The 18,128-nt window shown below is 41.8% G+C and overlaps 1 protein-coding gene across 1 annotated transcript; it reads left to right on the plus strand.

Moving 5' to 3' along the window:
* The first annotated feature begins 9,061 nt into the window (after nucleotides 1–9,061).
* Nucleotides 9,062–16,883, plus strand: LOC139310074 (vomeronasal type-2 receptor 26-like). Its single transcript, XM_070934236.1, has 5 exons — nucleotides 9,062–9,075; nucleotides 10,909–11,200; nucleotides 13,791–13,895; nucleotides 15,522–15,648; nucleotides 15,985–16,883. The coding sequence occupies exons 1-5, from the start codon at nucleotides 9,062–9,064 to the stop codon at nucleotides 16,881–16,883; spliced, it is 1,437 nt and encodes a 478-aa protein (XP_070790337.1).
* Nucleotides 16,884–18,128: the final 1,245 nt, after the last annotated feature.

Here is an 18,128-nt window from a genome sequence, read left to right on the forward strand (position 1 = left end):
GATATGGGTGCGATTATAAGGAGAAGGATGGTGGTCTTTTATATGGAAAAGTTGAGATCTTTATTTACCATGCTGAGGTTCAAACCTTCATGGATGGATTTCCAGGTATACTAAATTTCCTCATTAAAAAGAAGGGATACGTTGTGGGGAAAGTTTGGATCATAACAGTTACTTCGGACTTCAGTGTCTGGATGTCAATGACTCCAAAGTTCAGAAACAAAAGCTACCGTATCCTTTCTTTTCTTAGTCGCACAAATAAAAAAATTAATTATGATCATCTTGAACAACTTCAGTCTTTTATAAAAAGAATTGTGGATGAAATCTATTCGTGTTCCTATTCAAAGCATGTGCCATCCGTGAAAGGTTGGACATTGTGCGGAGAGAAAGAAAAACGGAGGCGTCTGTCTCGAGAGTTGAGGGAAAAGATTCTGTCCATGGATGGCTACCACATTTACCACACAGTCTGGACAGTTGCACATGCTTTACATGCAGCTTATGCTCTCCAGTCCCAGCGAAGGGCCACAAAGAATGGAAACAGATTAGGAGTTCAAAGACTGCATCCTTGGCAGGTACAACTTTTTATGGAGATTTAGTATAAACCAATTATTACATTTAATTTCCTTTTTATCAGATTGTATGAAGATGGGGAATTATATGATGTCCAGATTCATCTTCAACTGGCAGAGCTTCTGCAGCTTGCAAACAAATTAATATAAGCACTTATTTAGTATCTGACTGAGGAGGTTTAAGAACCCCATTTGGATAAATCTCCCTTTCTGTAAGCTGTTTTAGAAGACACAGTCCAGTGTTTCAATTTGGAAATTTGAAGAGCAATTGATGTGTTGAATATAACTGTTTGTTTTAATTTTCCGTTGTTACTACTTTGAATTATAATGATCTTTCTCTACATAATTTTAAAACTACGTCACTTTAGGGTGAGACGGAGGGACCAGCTCAGTCACCAGGGAAGCTTCTAAGGCTGAGGGGGAAGAATTAGCTGGCTTTTCTATCTCCTGGATCTTCATCTTCTCTCCTAGTTCCTATTGTGCAACTAAGCTATATGAGAAATATGCCCTTCTCTTTTCTCAAGTGGTTCTTTCTGCCTTTTCCCATAATGTCCTCTTCATCCTCAGTCCATGAGTGAGACAGTCATATTGGTGCAAAAGTAGCCTTGCATTCTTTACTCTGAAACCCTCTGGGGGCAGCTTCCAGGTGTCTCAAACCTAATCATGACCCAGAAGGGAAGTCAAGCCACTGGAAATGACTGAGAGGAGAGACAAATACCAGACCAGCATTGGTTGGCTCCAGATCAGGGATGGATGGGAAGCTCTTTAGGCCAGCTCTGAGGAATTGTCCTTCACCCCTGGACCAAACCTTGATTTACAGGAAGGCCAGCTATGGAATCAGGAGAGTTTAGAACTTTTATGATTTTCTTCAAATGATTCTTTTCTCTTTGCCATTCTAGCTTCACCCTTTCCTGCACATCTCTCAGTATTACAACAATTCCATAGAGGGAGTCTATTTGGATGGGAAAGGAGACCTGGCCGCTGACTTTGACATCATGTACTGGGTGAGGTTTCCCAATTGGTCTCTTTACAAAACAAATGTTGGGAGTCTGGAAAGAAAGGGATGTTCAGAAGACAAATTCAGGTTCAGAATGGACCAGGATGCAACCAGAAGGGCCATCCAGGTCGATGAGGTATGGGACATAATTTCTTTTATTTCCACATGTTGAATATTTTGTTTAAAATCTGTTCCTTTTTCAGAACCTAGCCTCACAATAGTGTGTCAAAAGGACTCCTTCAGCCATAGAATTCAGGGTTTCTTTAATGGGTTATTTGTTAAAGCTGTGGCAGAACCAGAGATGTTCTAAATGCTTCTTTGGAGATTACTGAGACACTCCTGCCCTTCAACGACGCTGTAAAAGGATGGAAATGACCAGCTGTATGCAAGGAATATAAATCCTTCCATTCCCCACTGTCCTGTCAGAGCTGAAGAAGCATCTAGGATGAGAAGCGAAATGTCTTCAAAAAAAAAAACAAGGAAGTCCATTTGCCTCCTGAAAAAGCACTTTTGGGACATCCATGACCTGGTTGACTGAGGATCTCTACAGATTGTCCCCAAAGACTTTATCATGTTGCTACAGGACAGGACATGGTGGCTTCAGCGAAAATATTTGGATCTTAAGACCTTCGCCAATTTCACTGATGTTCATTATCAGAGCCAACATCCCACTCATGAAAACAAAACAAAACAAAACAAAACTCTTCTTGACTATAGATGACTTCACAGAGAGATTCATGAAGAGTACAGAGGTATTTTTGCCTTCTTCCATTGAGATCCTGATGAGAATTAATCCTATCCAGCTTCTTCACATCAACAAACGTGTATAGATTCCGCTACTTAAGTGGCCATATCGAAATATATTGAGACGTCTTGCTGAATGTCAGCTACTTTCCCCTCAACATTAAAGAATCAAGAAATTGTTTCTGTAAAAGAATCCTGCTCAATGCTTATTCCCACTTATATTTTACAAAACCCAAATAAATGAATTCTAATTTGAAACAGTGGGGGGGCTGACTTATTTTCCAAAGCACCAGCAGGCAAGACAACAAACCAATCAAGGAGAGAAGCAACCTGGAAGTAAGGAGAAATTTCCTGCCAGTGAAGACAATTAGTGGAACAGCTTTGCCTTCAGAAGTTGAGACAACTCGTCATTATCTTTGTTTTCCTGATATTAAGACAGAATCCTACTTTTTCACTTTCGTCCTTGATTTTCCAGATTATTTTCTCCAGGGTTCCTTATTTTCAGCCAATAGTATTGTGTCATGTCCATGTTTAGATTCCCCAAATGAAAACTTGGGGTACTAGTTTCCTTCAGTCCTTCTCTTCTACCTCACATTTCCTAGGGACATCAGCTCCACCTTTTCCACTGAATTCTCCTTTTCTTTATCTTCAGCCCCTGCCGAGTTCTCGATGTGTGGATAGCTGCCTGCCTGGATCTGTCAGGCTGCTGGACCCCATGAAGCCAGTTTGCTGTTACCGTTGTGTTCGTTGTGCAGAAGGGACCATCTCCACTCAGGACGGTGGGTGACTCCAAAGAGAAAAGTTGCCCACATATTTTTTGTTTTTAATATTCACAATGATTTCTACCAGTTTTATTGGTTCTTAACTTATCTCACTTCGTTTTCACACTTAGAAAAGAAGGATATACATTTTTCCCAAAGACCAAAACTCACTAAACAGCTGCCTTGCTTAGCCATGGACGTTTTAGACTCAATTGTGGTCATACATCAATGACTATCTGTATATTGTCTAAATTCCACATTTTTGGGATATAATTCAGCATAAAGTTAACTTCTTTATTATTGAAAGATTCCACACAGGTAAAGAAGGTGGGTGCTGTATTGGTTATTTGTAGATGCTGAACAGTGTGTGAGATGCCCTGAGGACCAGCACCCCAACAAGGACCGAGATGAGTGTGTTCCTAAGGTGATAGTCTTCCTATCCTACACAGAAGATTTGGGGATCATCCTTACTTCCTTTGCTTTACTTTTCTCTTTGAGCACCAGTTTTGTTTTAAGCATCTTTGTTAAGCACATGGAAACTCCAGTTGTCAAAGCCAACAACCGGGACCTGTCCTACCTGCTCCTCATTTCCCTCCTGCTTTCCTTCTTGTCTTCCTTCCTCTTCATTGGCCAGCCAAGGAGAGCCACCTGCCTTCTGTGCCAAGCAGCCTTCGGCATCATTTTCTCTGTGGCTGTCTCTTCTCTCTTGGCCAAAACCATCACGGTTGTGTTGGCCTTCCTAGCCACCAAGCCAGGGAACAGTGTGAGGAAATGGCTGGGGAAGCCTTTGGGCAAGTTCATTGTCCTCTCTTGCTCTGTTGTCCAAATTGTGATCTGCACTATCTGGTTGGGTACTGCTCCCCCGTTTCCAGATTCAGATTTGCATTCCCAGGCAGGAGAGATTGTCCTGCAGTGCAATGAAGGCTCGGTCACCATGTTTTACATTACACTTTGCTATATGGGCCTCCTGGCAGCTGTCTGCTTGGTGGTGGCTTTCCTGGCTCGGAGGTTGCCTGGGGCCTTCAATGAAGCCAAGCTGATCACCTTCAGCATGCTGGTCTTCTGCAGCGTTTGGATCTCCTTTGTGCCCACCTACCTGAGTACCAAAGGCAAATACATGGTGGCTGTGCAGGTCTTCTCCATCTTGGCCTCCAGTGCTGGACTGTTGGGCTGCATCTTTTTCCCCAAGTGCTACATTATCCTTTTTCGACCTGATTTGAATAGAAAGGAGCAGCTGATTCTCAAAAGCTAAACAGAAATTTGATTTTAAAAATGTGCACAACTTAGCAAGCAGCATGAGACTCATTTGCTTATCTCTGTTTCCAAATAAAAAAGTTTTGCTCAAAGATGGTAATTTATTAGAGAGGCTTATTCTATCTGTTTTATATTTACATTTAAAGTAACACCCAGTTTGTTAAAAATAAAATCTTCTTTAAAGTATGGTAGAATCGGAACTTCACATTTTTACACACACACACGGTCCAGTAAACAAATTAGCCGAAGGAAGGAAAGAAATAATAAATCGGGCTTCTGCAGACAACAAACTCAATATTTTGTGAGGATTTGCCTATTGTCCTCTGACTGCATGTAGTTCTGTGATGTATATGAATCGTTCTGTACTATGACATCAGATTTCTTGGGTTCATTGTGCACTTGACACTTTCCCTGATAGAAAAGGAAGAGCTTGGGTTTAACTAGTCTCTATGAGAAACGGTAGATTTGTATTGTCTTCTCTACTGCTATGGTGAATTGATCCAATAAATGGAGTTCCTATGGTGAATGATGGCAACTTGTTACACTTGTGATCTTTATCCACCGTTCCATTTTCCAGCTGTCTGTGGCAGTGGTGGGTTGCCCCCGGTTCACACCGGTTCTATAGAACCGGTAGTAAACCCCGCGGGAGGTTCTGCCAACCAACCCCGACATCATCAAAACGCTTCTGCGCACCGGTAGTAAAAGTAAGTAGAACCCACCCCTGCGTCACTTACTGACCACCATAGAGATTGGCAACTCCACCACTAACTGGCACAGTTGTTATGCTTGATGTCACCAGACTGTGCTGACTTACAATATCAGTTTTGACTGAAGTTGTGAATTCCATCTGATCATTAGATGCAACATGATGTGATCACCATTTACCAGATTCCCTATTGACTTAGCTTGTCAGAAGCCAGGTAGGAAGGTTGCAGATTGCGATCCTGTGGCCATGGGATCCTGTGGCTGTCATCAATACATGCTATTTGCCAAGAACCTGAATTACAGCTGCAGGTTCAAGGACCGGTCATAAGTCTCCTTTTCAGTGCTGTCATAACTTTCAACCGTCGCTGAACTAAGAGTATATTTAACGAGAATTACCTATATGTAGAAATGAAGGTGGTAAAATCTCCTTTTGTATGCAGAAATTCCTCTAAAAGAGCATAGCTTTTTGTCTTCATAGCCTATTTCAGATGAGTCTCCGTATCCCATTTTCCATACACATCAGTGATGAAATGCTACATGTCACTATCTCATGGGCTGGTAGAAAATTTGACACGTGCAAATGAAAATATACTAGGACGATAATGCTGATTGTGTTCATCGGTTCGTGGTTCCAAGAATAAGAGGGTTAGTGTTCTACCAGTCAGTGGGGAAGATTGACAGGGCAGGATCAAAAGTTGAGATATATAAAAACCTGGACCAGATTCCTGGTATCCTAGGCCATTAAAGGAGCTTGCTTGTGCTCTAGCCAAAAAATGATTTATTCAGTTTACAAAATTCTGGAGACGTGGTTAAAAGTACTGGTGAGGAGAAATATTTCCTAATTTTATCTCGTTATCTAACCAGGTAGCTTTGTAGGCAGATTGTGGGACTTTTGTAGATATTTATTTATTGTCCATATATTTACCCCATTGCAATCCAGAGAGTCTCAGCACATAGCTGATTAGAGAAGTGTTCATGGGCTGGATCAAGTCTTGCATGCTGCCTCGGTGGTAGAGATTGTTCCTGGGAGGGATAAGCAAAGAACCCTGGGAGCGGATGCCAAGATATTCCCAGTAGAGTCACCCAAGGCATGAAGTTCACCCCAGCTGCCCAAACGAGCAGGCACCTACCTTATTTTTCAGTGTAGAAGATGCACTCCTCCCCACAAAGTGGGTGGAAATGTCTGTTCATCTTATAGAGTGAATTTTGCTGAAGCCACGCCCACCCACCACCTCCCAACCTTCGGCCTCTGCCTCCCAGCAATTTGCCTCCTTGCAGCAAATAGCAAACAGCCTGGTCAGCTTCAGCACAGCCTGATTTAGCATGAACAGCTGTTTGGTGGTTGGATCGGCCTCCTGGAATACCACCTATCAGCTGTTCCAGGATGCAGGAATCGCCACCACCTATCGCTGCCTCTGTGTGCCCCAATTTTGGCCTCTGTGCACCCTGTTTTCGGCCTCTGTGTATCCCGTGTTTGGCCTACACGCACCCTATTTTCAGCCTCCGCATGCCCAATTTTTAGCCTGTTCCAGAAGGTGGGGAAAGGAGACAGTGGCAGCGGCAATCCCCACTGCCTGGAATGGGCCAACCGCCAATCAGCTGCTTGTGCTAAAGCTGTGCTGAAGCCGACCAGACTGTTTGCTGTTTGCTATAAGGAGGCAAATTGCTGGGAGGCAGAGGCAGGGAAAGAATTTTTTCCCCTTATTTTCCTCTCCAAAAGCTAAGTGCATCTTATAGTCCAAAAGATACGGTATATTGGATGGCAGCGATACAGGAAGCGAAATATTTTCAAGGGAAAAATCCATGAAACTCCAGTTGCCTTTTGGAAAAGCACCTTTGGGACAATCATGTCCTGGATGGTTGAGAATCTCCATAAATATGTGAAAGCTTGCTTCTATCCCTCCCCCTTTTTACATTGTAACTGAACAGTGTCAGAAAGAAATTTAATTGTATAAGAAGAATTTTGATTTTCTAAATTAGAGAACTGATTATGAGAAATGGATTTGTGTATTAACGGTGAACATATAATCAGCATGTCACGTTGCACATTCTCAAATTATCTGCTTGTCAAAATCAATCAATCAAACAGAACAGAGCTGGAAGGGTCCTTGGAGTCCAATCCTCTGCTCAAGCAGGAGAGACTATACCACTTCAGATAAGTGGCTGCCCACTCTTTTATTAGAAACCTTTAGTGATGAAGCACCTACAACTTCTGAAGGCAAGCTGTTCCACTAGGTCAGGGGTCGGCAACCACTAATGCTCCGGCCATCACCTTGCCGTTTCATCCCCCACCCCCAGCAGCTCTTCAGCCGAGTGCGGAGGCTGTGAACTCCAGCCGAAGCAGCAGGAAGCGAAGGCTGCCTTATGTGCAAATGTTGCACGGAGGCAGGTACAGGGAAGGTTCAGTCATGCACTCTCCTCCTCCTCCCACTCTCGTGACGCCCTGACCCGCTGTGGCTGAGCCAGGAGCATACGCACAAGTGGGGAGAAGAACCTTAAGCGAGCCGCTGCCCACCCCGCGTGCACCTTTCCTGAGCTTCGGCGCTTGCTTGAGGAGTGTCTCCCCATGCGTGCGCATGCTCCCAGCTCAGCCACAGCCAGGCCATCATGAGAGTGGGAGGAGGAGATCCGGCGATGGCCGGATCATTAGTGCAGGAGAGAAGCCGCGTCCTGCTAAGACCCTCCTAAGCGAGCGGCCACTCACCCCGCATGCACCTTTGCTGCAGTTTGCAGGAGAGTCTCCCTGGATGTGCGCAGGCTCCCGACTCGGGGGGGGGGGGAAGAGAGTTCAGGAGCAAAGCTGCCCTGTATCTTCCTTCATGCGACATTTGCGCGTAAGGCAGCCTTTGCTTCCCGCTGCTTCGGGCTAGAGTCCAAAAAAGAAATAGGAGGGGTGAGGGGCGGGGCCACCCAGTGATGGGACAGGGAGCTGCGGCAGAGAGCCCAAAGAGCCGCATGTAGCTCTGGAGCCGTAGGTTGCCGACCCCTGCATTGTCCTCACTGTTTGTCCTCACTGTTAGGAACTTTCTCTTTAATTCCAGGTTGCTTCTCTCCTTGATTAGTTTCCATCCATTGCTTCTTGTGCTGTCTTCAGGTGCTTTGGAGTGAAGGGAAACAATAATAAGGATATAATAAATAATACTAGAATATGATATACTGGTATACTAGATTCTGTAACCATTAGGTTCCTGTAATACATATATGCCTTTGTATTTGTATCACATATATTATGCCTTTATATTTGTATCTCCTGTAACAAACATATTCTGCTCTTAGGCCTCTGTAATGTATCTGGTATTTGTCAAACATATGTTCCTGCCATTTGATCTGAACCCATATCAATCTTCTTCCTGTTTTTCTTGTGCCATCTGAGAGCATGGTACGTATCTCAGTTGGAACTGCAGACATCATCCGAGGGATAATTTACACTTCAGCTCTAATTTACACCTTTGATCTGTGTAAGCTCCTTCCTTGCAGAACCAGGGGGCCAAGTGAGCAATTGGGAGAACAAAGGAATGCTCAAGGAAAAGATAAAGCTAAGTGGGAAGCTTCTATTCCTGTGCAGGGCAACAACAAATACACAAACCTAAACTAGGAGGCCAGAATTGGGTACTAAGCTGATGTCTCTGAGGGTATAAAAGGATGCCATACCTTCCCCAAGGTGTGGCTATCTCCTCGCATGCATTGTATCTGTATGTTCTGGATATAGTTCCACCCAGTATTTTGTTTTTGGCCATAAATAAAATCTGCTTTTTTTTTTTGCAAGCCTCGTCTTGAGTCTCTCTCTTTGGCATTCTGGTGACTCAAGTATATTTTGGGACCTTACCGGAGAATAACTTGACTTCCTTTTCTTTGTGGCAACTACTTTGATTTTCGAACACTGCTATTATGTCACCCTTAGTCCTTCTTTTATTAAGCTAGACATACCCAATTCCAGCAACTATTCTTTCAGGCCCCTAATCATCTTTGTTGCTCTTCTATGCACTCTTTCTAGCGTGTCAACATTGTTTTTACGTTGTGGTGACCAAACCGGGATGCAGTATTCCAGGTATGGTCTTACCAAAGCATTATAAAGTGGTATTAACACTTCATGTGATCTTGATTCTATCCCTCTGTTAATGCAGCCTAGTACTGCATTGCCTTTTTTGGCAGCTGCTGCACACTGCTGGCTCATATTTAAGTGATTGTTCACTAGGACTGCAAAATCACAGTTACTACCACTGAGCCAGGTACAACCTGTATTGTACCTGTGCATTATATTTTTTCTTGCCTAAATAGAGAACCTTACTTGGAATGTCTTTGAAAAGGCAACGGCCGTGTAATGGCCATTGGTGTTCATGGGGAAGTCTATGGTTGATGGGTGGGAAATGAAATCCACCATATTTTAGTCCTTCCTTTGGGGCCTCTGGAAGGTTTCCTGCAACCCACTAGTGAAAGAAAGAAAGAAATTACTCTATTATTGCATAACTTAGAAAATTCTCTGGAATCTGATCCTTTTTAAGATGGATCACTGAGAAAGTTGATAGTTGTAAGAATTGCACCAGCATGTTTTCCAGCTGAGTTTTAGTCCATGCGATCACCCAGAGTTTTGGACATTGCAGAGGGAATGATTCCTCTTACAATTCGTCACATTTTCTTGTCTTCTTTCTGATTCTCCAGTGATTTCTCTAATGATTGCCTTCAGTGTAAACAACAAACTTATGAACAACATAATCTGATAATTTATTCCAGACAGTCTTGGTGTGTCTGGTGAGACTTTATTTGCATCTCCTTCAAATATAAAATGTTGGCTGAGCACTTGAACAAGGCAAATTACAGAAAATTTAGTTTTCTTGGTTATTCTTAAACATATCTGGTGAGAACAGATAGACTCTACCCAACATGCCAACTATGCGGATTATCCTTCTGCTTTTGCCCCATATAATTTGTGGGGTGCTAAGATTGAAATGCCCCTTGAATTTGAAACAAGACAGAGAAAAGCTACTGAATGTCTACAGACCAGGAGAGCATGTCATCAGTGGGATCACTCCTTTCACATTTACTTATGGCGGGATAAACTTTAGGTTTAACAAACCTCCCATTTTTGATTGGACTTTGTAAGTCCCTATTTCTGACAGAAGTACAGCCTCTGCATCTGTTGTGTGTGAGAGATTGTTCTGTGTGATTGTTACTGTAAGCAGGTAAGACGTGAACAACCAAGATATAGGAGGGGAGTACATCGGTAGCTCATCTCATAAAGGGAAGCTGAGCCCAGGTGGGAAGTAATTACTGAAAATGTTCCATGTTTCTCTGCCTTAATTAATTCACCTTTAAAGGATTCTTTATTTACCCTTCATGCAAATATTCAAAACCTCTTACTGAACATTTTTGCAACACATTTTCTGTGATACTTCCTTGATGTTGGGGAAGAACATCCTATTCCTTAGCTTAAAATGCTACAGAGATCCCTTAACTGGGCGGTCTGTCCTTTATCAGATTTCTTTTCCTTGTCTCTCCAGATTTCCAGACTAGAAAAGTTAGCAAAGCAGCTGCTGGCCAAGAGGTTGGTGGTGGAGGATGATCCTAAGATTACTTGATCTTGGTTACTTAGAGCCCTAGGAATTTAGGACTAGCTTCACTGGAACACTGACTGCTCCCATGTAGGTCTACTTGGCTCTTTGTTACTTGGCCTGGAAAAAGTTACATATATTTGCAGAGAGAGAGAAAATGAGGGTAAATCGTCTCATTTGGGATTTAAGTCAGCTAAAGAAATATTCTCAGACATTACACACAGAGGTTTTTGATATGTATTTAATATTCTTTTTTCAATCCAAAGAGACTCTTTTAAATATGTTGTTGTGATGGAATGTAAGGTGAAAATATAATGTACTCATATTTCCAGAACAAGGTACACAGAGTTATGGAAAGCCCTGTCCTTCCTTTTTGCCTTTGAGGAGATTAACCAAAATCCCCAAATCTTACCCAACGTCACCTTGGGCTACAATATTTATGATAACAGTGTCACCACAAAAAGAACTTTGGAGGCTTTGCTGGATCTGCTATCAAAGGGAGAGTCAGATGTTCCAAATTATAGCTGTGGAAAGAGAAGAAACACTCTGGTGGTGCTTGAAGGAGTCGGTGCAGACATGTCCATCCATATCTCAAGTTTGCTGAACCTCTACAAGATCCCTCAGGTAGATTGCTGGTCTGACTGCTTCAAAGGGGACAGATTCCCTGTGGCCCTGATGTGCACCAAAAGTTGGGGAAGAAATTTCAAGAATCTGAATTAGATGTGAATTACATGGGCTTTCTGTACCAGGGCTCTTGTGTCAGATTGGAGGATCCCATGGGTTCTTTGGGGAAGAAAAATTTTAGGGGTTATGATGGTGATGGTGACGGTGGAGAAACTGCAGTGTTTGAGCAGGGAAGCTCTATCCTCCTTGTGTTCTTTGGAACAGCCTACCAGTAAAAATGGGAAGAAATACAGCAGCAAGAATACATTGTGCTCCACTGGGAGAAAAAATGCACTGGGAAAAAAAATGACTGTACGTTGTTTGGGAACTCAGTCTTGGAGAATATGCAGCAATTTAACAACATATATATATTGTGTATGTTTGTGTATAGAGTAAAAAAAACATGATGGAAATTACAATAGCAAGTAATTCATCTCAAGACAAACCTATTATTGTAAAATAAATACTGTGATGTATGCTGTTCCTTCAATTTTTAATTTTATTTTACATTCATTATATTTAATTGTGATGAAAGTCAAATGATTAAAGTGTTTGTAACATTGACATTTGGAACAGTGATTAATATTGACAAACTATCCATATTTTATTTTCTTGTCTGCATTTAATACTGTAGGGCACTTGCATAGGAGAATATTAAGATCTGGATTTATTACATGAATAGCATTTTATTGAAAAAAACAAATTGCACTATAATTGATGACCTCCCTGGCTAGATTTAAAGATATCTTAAAAGTTGACCTAGTATCACAGTAACATTTATGAAAATATGTTTAGTTCCTATAAATGTCACTCATTTATTCTTCTTTTCAGGTCCGTTCCACTTTTCCTCCTCTGGTTTTGAGGGACAGACAGCATTTCCCATTTTTTTACTCCACTTTCCCCACAGAAACAAATCAGTATCTAGGGATCATCAAAATCCTCCAGTATTTCAAGTGGACATTGACTGGACTCATTGCTCCAGATACAGAAAATGGAGAGAAATTTATAAGACTCTTCACATCCATTCTGGACCAGAATGGTATTTGTGTTGTTTTTACAGTGATCATTTCAGGATATGGGTGTGATTATAAGGAGAAGGATGGTGGTCTTTTATATGGAAAAGTTGAGATCTTTATTTACCATGCTGAGGTTCAAACCTTCATGGATGGATTTCCAGGTATACTAAATTTCCTCATTAAAAAGAAGGGATACGTTGTGGGGAAAGTTTGGATCATAACAGTTACTTCGGACTTCAGTGTCTGGATGTCAATGACTCCAAAGTTCAGAAACAAAAGCTACCGTATCCTTTCTTTTCTTAGTCGCACAAATAAAAAAATTAATTATGATCATCTTGAACAACTTCAGTCTTTTATAAAAAGAATTGTGGATGAAATCTATTCGTGTTCCTATTCAAAGCATGTGCCATCCGTGAAAGGTTGGACATGGTGCGGAGAGAAAGAAAAACGGAGGCGTCTGTCTCGAGAGTTGAGGGAAAAGATTCTGTCCATGGACGGCTACCACATTTACCACACAGTCTGGACAGTTGGACATGCTTTACATGCAGCTTATGCTCTCCAGTCCCAGCGAAGGGCCACAAAGAATGGAAACAGATCAGGAGTTCAAAGACTGCATCCTTGGCAGGTACAACTTTTTATGGAGATTTAGTATAAACCAATTATTACATTTAATTTCCTTTTTATCTGATTGTATGAAGATGGGGAATTATATGATGTCCAGATTCATCTTCAACTGGCAGAGCTTCTGCAGTTTGCAAACAAATTAATATAAGCACTTCTTTAGTATCTGACTGAGGAGGTGCAATCATTTCCTTTAAGAACCCCATTTGGATAAATCTCCCTTTCTGTAAACTGTTTTAGAAGACACAGTCCAGTGTTTCAATTTGGAAATTTGAAGAGCAATTGATGTGTTGAATATAACTGTTTGTTTTAATTTTCCATTGTTACTACTTTGAATTATAATGATCTTTCTCTACATAATTTTAAAACTACGTCACTTTAGGGTGAGACGGAGGGACCAGCTCAGTCACCAGGGAAGCTTCTAAGGCTGAGGGGGAAGAATTAGCTGGCTTTTCTATCTCCTGGATCTTCATCTTCTCTACTAGTTCCTATTGTGCAACTAAGCTATATGAGAAATATGCCCTTCTCTTTTCTCAAGTGGTTCTTTCTGCCTTTTCCCATAATGTCCTCTTCATCCTCAGTCCATGAGTGAGACAGTCATATTGGTGCAAAAGTAGCCTTGCATTCTTTATTCTGAAACCCTCTGGGGGCAGCTTCCAGGTGTCTCAAACCTAATCATGACCCAGAAGGGAAGTCAAGCCACTGGGAAATGACTGAGAGGAGAGACAAATACCAGACCAGCATTGGTTGGCTCCAGATCTGGGATGGATGGGAAGCTCTTTAGGCCATCTCTGAGGAATTGTCCTTCACCCCTGGACCAAACCTTGATTTACAGGAAGGCCAGCTATGGAATCAGGAGAGTTTAGAACTTTTATGATTTTCTTCAAATGATTCTTTTCTCTTTGCCATTCTAGCTTCACCCTTTCCTGCACATCTCTCAGTATTACAACAATTCCATAGAGGGAGTCTATTTGGATGGGAAAGGAGCCCTGGCTGCTGACTTTGACATCATGTACTGGGTGAGGTTTCCCAATTGGTCTCTTTACAAAACAAATGTTGGGAGTCTGGAAAGAAAGGGATGTTCAGAAGACAAATTCAGGTTCAGAATGGACCAGGATGCAACCCGAAGGGCCATCCAGGTCGATGAGGTATGGAACATAATTTTTTTTATTTCCACATGTTGAATATTTTGTTTAAAATCTGTTCCTTTTTCAGAACCTAGCTTCACAACAGTGTGTCAAAAGGACTCCTTCAGCCATAGAATTCAGGGTTTCTTTAATGGGTTATTTGTTAAAGCTGTGGCAGAACCAGAGATGTTCTAAATGCTTCTTTGGAGATTACTGAGACACTCCTGCCCTTCAACGACGCTGTAAAAGGATGCAAATGACCAGCTGTATGCAAGGAATATCAATCCTTCCATTCCCCACTGTCCTGTCAGAGCTGAAGAAGCATCTAGGATGAGAAGCGAAATGTCTTCAAAGAAAAAACAAGGAAGTCCATTTGCCTCCTGAAAAAGCACCTTTGGGACATCCATCACCTGGTTGACTGAGGATCTCTACAGATTGTCCCCAAAGACTTTATCATGTTGCTACAGGACAGGACATGGTGGCTTCAGTGAAAATATTTGGATCTTAAGACCTTCGCCAATTTCACTGATGTTCATTATCAGAGCCAACATCCCACTCATGAAAACAAAACAAAACAAAACAAAACAAAACAAAACAAAACAAAACAAAACAAAACAAAACAAAACAAAACTCTTCTTGAGTATAGATGACTTCACAGAGAGATTCATGAAGAGTACAGAAGTATTTTTGCTTTCTTCCATTGAGATCCTGATGAGAGTTAATCCTATCCAGCTTCTTCACATCAACAAACGTGTATAGATTCCGCTACTTAAGTGGCCATATCGAAAGATATTGAGACGTCTTGCTGAATGTCAGCTACTTTCCCCTCAATGTTAAAGAATCAAGCAATTGTTTCTGTAAAAGAATCCTGCTTAATGCTTATTCCCACTTATATTTTACAAAACCCAAATAAATGAATTCTAATTTGAAACAGTGGGTATGTACAGAGGCATGGAATCGACATCATGTGAAGTATTAGTACCTCTTTCTCAAACCTTAGTAAGACCAGACCTGGAATACGGCATGCAGTTTTGGTCACCACACTGCAAAAAAGAAGTTGAGACCAGTGGTGACATGATAGCAGTATTCCAGTGTTTGTGGGGCTGCCATAAAGAAGGGGGGGGGGGTGTTTCGACGTATTTTCCAAAGCACCAGCAGGCAGGACAACAGACCAATCAAGGAGAGAAGCAACCTGGAAGTAAGGAGAAATTTCCTGCCAGTGAAGACAATTAACCAGTGGAACAGCTTTGCCTTCAGAAGTTGGGACAACTCGTCATTATCTTTGTTTTCCTGATATTAAGATGGAATCCTACTTTTTCACTTTCGTCCTTGATTTTCCAGATTATTTTCTCCAGGGTTCCTTATTTTCAGCCAATAGTATTGTGTCATGTCCAAGTTTAGATTCCCCAAATGAAAACTTGGGGTACTAGTTTCCTTCAGTCCTTCTCTTCTACCTCACATTTCCTAGGGATATCAGCTCCACCTTTTCCACTGAATTCTCCTTTTCTTTATCTTCAGCCCCTGCCGAGTTCTCAATGTGTGGATAGCTGCCTGCCTGGATTTGTCAGGCTGCTGGACCCCATGAAGCCAGTTTGCTGTTACCGTTGTGTTCCTTGTGCAGAAGGGACCATCTCCACTCAGGACGGTGGGTGACTCCAAAGAGAAAAGTTGCCCACATATTTTTTGTTTTTAATATTCACAATGATTTCTACCAGTTTTATTGGTTCTTAACTTATCTCACTTCGTTTTCACACTTAGAAAAGAAGGATATACATTTTTCCCAAAGACCAAAACTCACTAAACAGCTGCCTTGCTTAGCCATGGACGTTTTAGACTCAATTGTGGTCATACATCAAGGACTATCTGTATATTGTCTAAATTCCACATTTTTGGGATATAATTCAACATAAAGTTAACTTCTTTATTATTGAAATATTTCCACACAAGTAAAGAAGGTGAGTGTTGCATTTGTTCTTTGCAGATGCTGAACGGTGTGTGAGATGCCCTGAGGACCAACACCCCAACAAGGACCGAGATCAGTGTGTTCCTAAGGTGATAATCTTCCTATCCTACACAGACGATTTAGGGATCATTCTTACGTCCTTTGCTTTACTTTTCTCTTTGAGCATCAGTTTTGTTTTAAGCATCTTCGTTAAGCACATGGAAACTCCAGTTGTCAAAGCCAACAACCGGGACCTGTCCTACCTGCTCCTCATTTCCCTCCTGCTTTCCTTCTTGTCTTCCTTCCTCTTCATTGGCCAGCCAAGGAAAGCCACCTGCCTCTTGAGACAATCAGCCTTCGGCATCATTTTCTCCGTGGCTGTCTCTTCTCTCTTGGCCAAAACCATCACGGTTGTGTTGGCCTTCCTAGCCACCAAGCCAGGGAACAGTGTGAGGAAATGGCTGGGGAAGCCTTTGGGCAAGTTCATTGTCCTTTCTTGCTCTATTGCCCAAGTTGTGATCTGCACTATCTGGTTGGGTACTGCTCCCCCGTTTCCAGATTCAGATTTGCATTCCCAGGCAGGAGAGATTGTCCTGCAGTGCAATGAAGGCTCGGTCACCATGTTTTACATTACACTTTGCTATATGGGCCTCCTGGCAGCTGTCTGCTTGGTGATGGCTTTCCTGGCTCGGAGGTTGCCTGGGGCCTTCAATGAAGCCAAGCTGATCACCTTCAGCATGCTGGTCTTCTGCAGTGTTTGGATCTCCTTTGTGCCCACCTACCTGAGTACCAAAGGCAAATACATGGTGGCTGTGCAGGTCTTCTCCATCTTGGCCTCCAGTACTGGACTGCTGGGCTGCATCTTTTTCCCCAAGTGTTACATTATCCTTTTTCGACCTGATTTGAATAGAAAGGAGCAGCTGATTCTCAAAAGCTAAACAGAAATTTGATTTTAAAAATGTGCACAGCTTAGCAAGCAGCATGAGACTCATTTGCTTATCTCTGTTTCCAAATAAAAAAGTTTTGCTCAAAGATGGTAATTTATTAGAGAGGCTTATTCTATCTGTTTTATATTTACATTTGAAGTAACACCCAGTTTGTTAAAAATAAAATCTTCTTTAAAGTATGGTAGAATCGGAACTTCACATTTTTACACACACACACGGTCCAGAGCTGTGGGTTGCCGACTCCTGTATTGTCCTCATTGTTTGTCCTCACTGCTAGGAACTTTCTCTTTAATTCCAGGTTGCTTCTCTCCTTGATTAGTTTCCATCCATTGCTTCTTGTGCTGCCTTCAGTTGCTTTGGAGTGAAGGGAAACAATAATAAGGATATAATAAATAATACTAGAATATGATATACTGGTATACTAGATTCTGTAACCATTAGGTTCCTGTAATACATATATGCCTTTGTATTTGTATCACATATATTATGCCTTTATATTTGTATCTCCTGTAACAAACATATTCTGCTCTTAGGCCTCTGTAATGTATCTGGTATTTGTCAAACATATGTTCCTGCCATTTGATCTGAACCCATATCAATCTTCTTTCTGTTTTTCTTGTGCCATCTGAGAGCATGGTACGTATTTCAGTTGGAACTGCAGACATTATCCAAGGAATAATTTACACTTCAGCTCTAATTTACACCTTTGATCTGTATAAGCTCCTTCCTTGCAGAACCAGGGGGCCAAGTGAGCAATTGGGAGAACAAAGGAATGCTCAAGGAAAAGATAAAGCTAAGTGGGAAGCTTCTATTCCTTTGCAGGGCAACAACAAATACACAAACCTAACCTAGGAGGCCAGAATTGGGTACTAAGCTGATGTCTCTGAGGGTATAAGGGTATACCTTCCCCAAGGTGTGGCTATCTCCTCGCATGCATTGTATCTGTATGTTCTGGATATAGTTCAACCCAGTATTTTGTTTTTGGCCATAAATAAAATCTGCTTTTTTTTTTTGCAAGCCTTGTCTTGAGTCTCTCTCTTTGGCATTCTGGTGACTCAAGTATATTTTGGGACCTTACCGGAGAATAACTTGACTTCCTTTTCTTTGTGGCAACTACTTTGATTTTCGAACACTGCTATCATGTCACCCTTAATCCTTCTTTTATTAAGCTAGACATACCCAATTCCAGCAACTATTCTTTCAGGCCCCTAATCATCTTTGTTGCTCTTCTATGCA

Source organism: Pituophis catenifer, unplaced genomic scaffold (assembly GCF_029215685.1).
Source record: "Pituophis catenifer annectens isolate HBS135680 unplaced genomic scaffold, rPitCat1.0.hap2 SCAF_2, whole genome shotgun sequence".
In the NCBI taxonomy this organism is placed as follows: domain Eukaryota; kingdom Metazoa; phylum Chordata; class Lepidosauria; order Squamata; family Colubridae; genus Pituophis; species Pituophis catenifer.

Bases quoted from the DNA above. Each gene is read 5' to 3' on its own strand.
- LOC139310074 (XM_070934236.1), top strand. The intron at 11,201-13,790 runs GTAGATTGCTGG...TTGCCATTCTAG, and splicing joins ACCTCTACAAGATCCCTCAG to CTTCACCCTTTCCTGCACAT. The intron at 13,896-15,521 runs GTGAGGTTTCCC...CTTTATCTTCAG, and splicing joins ACTTTGACATCATGTACTGG to CCCCTGCCGAGTTCTCAATG.